The sequence below is a fragment of the Nicotiana tomentosiformis genome, chromosome 8, assembly GCF_000390325.3.
Source record: "Nicotiana tomentosiformis chromosome 8, ASM39032v3, whole genome shotgun sequence".
Taxonomy (NCBI): Eukaryota; Viridiplantae; Streptophyta; class Magnoliopsida; order Solanales; family Solanaceae; genus Nicotiana; species Nicotiana tomentosiformis.
Genome location: NC_090819.1, coordinates 37,229,373 through 37,231,847, shown reverse-complemented (window position 1 = coordinate 37,231,847; position 2,475 = coordinate 37,229,373). Strand labels below are relative to the sequence as shown.

General features: G+C 47.7%; 1 protein-coding gene across 1 annotated transcript; it reads left to right on the top strand.

Annotated features, from left to right (window-relative positions):
• The first annotated feature begins 1,848 nt into the window (after positions 1-1,848).
• Positions 1,849-2,337, top strand: LOC138897334 (uncharacterized). Its single transcript, XM_070183299.1, has one exon. It carries the CDS (start codon positions 1,849-1,851, stop codon positions 2,335-2,337), a length of 489 nt encoding a protein of 162 aa, XP_070039400.1.
• Positions 2,338-2,475: the final 138 nt, after the last annotated feature.

Sequence of the window (2,475 nt, the reverse complement as noted above, 5' to 3'; positions counted from 1 at the left end):
TGTGCAGGTTCAGACAGAAAGACGTGTAGACTTTCTCAGTAGGTGTTGCCCGAGTTCAGCTTTATCGGTAAGCTCCCCGTCCTTCGGAGTTTCCGGGTCTAGAAGTTTTGTATACATCTTGAGTATATATGTAGATAGGTTATGGGTAGTTAAGGGCCCTGTTCCGATCACAGTACATCTATCAGTAGACATATCCTATCAATTAGTGCAGTATGTTGGGCTTGTAAGCCCTGTAAGTATATTTTGTTGGCTTGTCAGTTATTGTAATTATGACGGCCTTACCGGCCCAACTTTATGTTTACATTTAGTCAGCGTTAGTCTCTATTCAGTTTTATATTTTGCTACGCAAATTATCTTGCAATGTGGTCCCTAGCCAAAGTATGACATTATATGTCCAGAATTCCTAAGTCACAAGTTGGTACGCAAGGATAGATGAGGCACCGGGTGCTGGACTCGCCCCCAGGCTCGGGGCGTGACAAAAGTGGTATCAGAGTAGTTCTGGCCTAGGGAGTCTACAAGCCGTATCTAGTAGGGTCTTGTTTAAAGATGTGTCGTGCACCACATTATATAAGCAGGGGACTACAGGGCATTTAGGAGTTGGTTACCCTTCTTTCAAATCTAAATCGTGCTGTAGCATTGGGTTATAGAAAATTTGAGTTAAACTTACGTGTTGGCGTTTGTATGCATAGATGAAGGTAACTACGAAGACTACGGCTAGCCAGAGGAGAGAAACAACAGTATGTGAGGGGACTAGCAGGGTACCCCTAGTAGATAGGGCCCAATATGAGGCCCAGGGAGAGACCCCTACCTAGCCATTACAGGCTCCTCCGCCACCTGAGGAAATTCCTAGGGAGACCGCACATCCAGTTCCCCCCGCTTCCATCAGATCAGGACTTAAGGAGTGTGGTACATTTGTTGGCATAGTTGGTAGCTACCCAACAACAAGCTAGGGCATCCGCTAGTGCAGGACCTTCTGAGGGATCTAGGAGTTCAAGGGTCCGAGAGTTTATTGCTTTAAGTCCCCCAGAGTTCACGGGGACAGATCAGAGGGAGGACCCGCACGATTTCATAGATCAGCTTCACATGAACTTTCGGGTTATGCATGCCAAGGAGAAAGAGGCAGTCGAGCTAGCAACTTTTCGACTCCGAGATATAGCCATCCTTTGGTACGAGGGATGGGAAAGGTCCAGGGGACATGATGCACCTTCTGCTATTTGGGAGAATTTTTCAGATGCCTTCCTTGAACAGTACATACCGCGAGAGATCTGACAGGCCCGATTCGATTAGTTTCTAGCCCTCAAGCAAGACAATATGAGTGTTCGAGAGTATAGTCTCTGTTTTGACTTATTGGCCAGATATGCACCATCCATAGTTGCTACTATGCGGGATAGAATCCATAGGTTTATAGTAGGGTTGTCCCCAGAGTTGACCGAGGCATGTGCCACCGCTACATTACAGGATAGTATGGATATCTCCCGGATTCAGGCATTTGCCCAGAATATAGAAAGGGGTAGGTGTCGGTAGCATAGTACGGAGAGGACTGACTCAGGGCAGCATAAAAGGATGAGATTCGCCAGGTCTCAGGAGCAGTCTCAGGGTAGTTACAGGCCCCAGTATTTCGAACGGCCACCTAGACCTCCGCCACCTCAGCTACAGGGTTACAGGTATGACCGCTATACTCAGTCAGGACTAGGTGAAAGCTCCCAGGCGTCAAGTTTGCAGCGACAGTGAGGTTCGGGGCAGACATGGCCATTTCCACCGCGGTGTGCCATCTGCGGTAGAGGACACTTAGGCCAATGCCGAGCCGGTTCCGATGCTTGTTATACATGTGGACGTCCGGGGCATATGATGCGAGATTACCCAAATAGAGATTCTGGGGGTATGGTGCAACCAGCGAATTCAGCAACAGGATCATCTATGTTCGTGCATCCTTCAGGGCGCGAGTCTCAGTATTCGGCTAGTAGAGGTCGAGGCAGAGGTAGAGATTTCAGTTCAGGTGGTAACCAAAAACGTAGCTATGCGTTAGCGGGTCGACAGGACCATGAATCCTCACCAGACGTTATGACAGGTATGTTGACCATTTGCTCTCACGATGCTTATACCTTGATAGACCCAGGATCTACTTTATCGTGTATTACCCCATTTGTCGTGGGGAAGTTTGGTATAGTGCCTGAAATACTAAGTGATCCTTTTGAGGTATCTACACTGGTCGAAGAATCAATTATTGCTAGACGGGTTTACCGAGGTTGTACGGTATCAGTTTGTGGTTGTCAGACCCCAACTGACCTAGTTGAGCTAGAGATGTTGGATTTTGATGCTATCATGGGCATGGAATAGTTGGCATCTTGCTATGCCACAGTTGATTGTCGAGCAAAGATAGCTAGATTTCATTTTCCGGCTGAGCGAGTCCTTGAGTGGGTAGGTAATACAGCGACACCCAGAGGTAGGTTTATTTCCTATCTGAAGCCGAGGAAA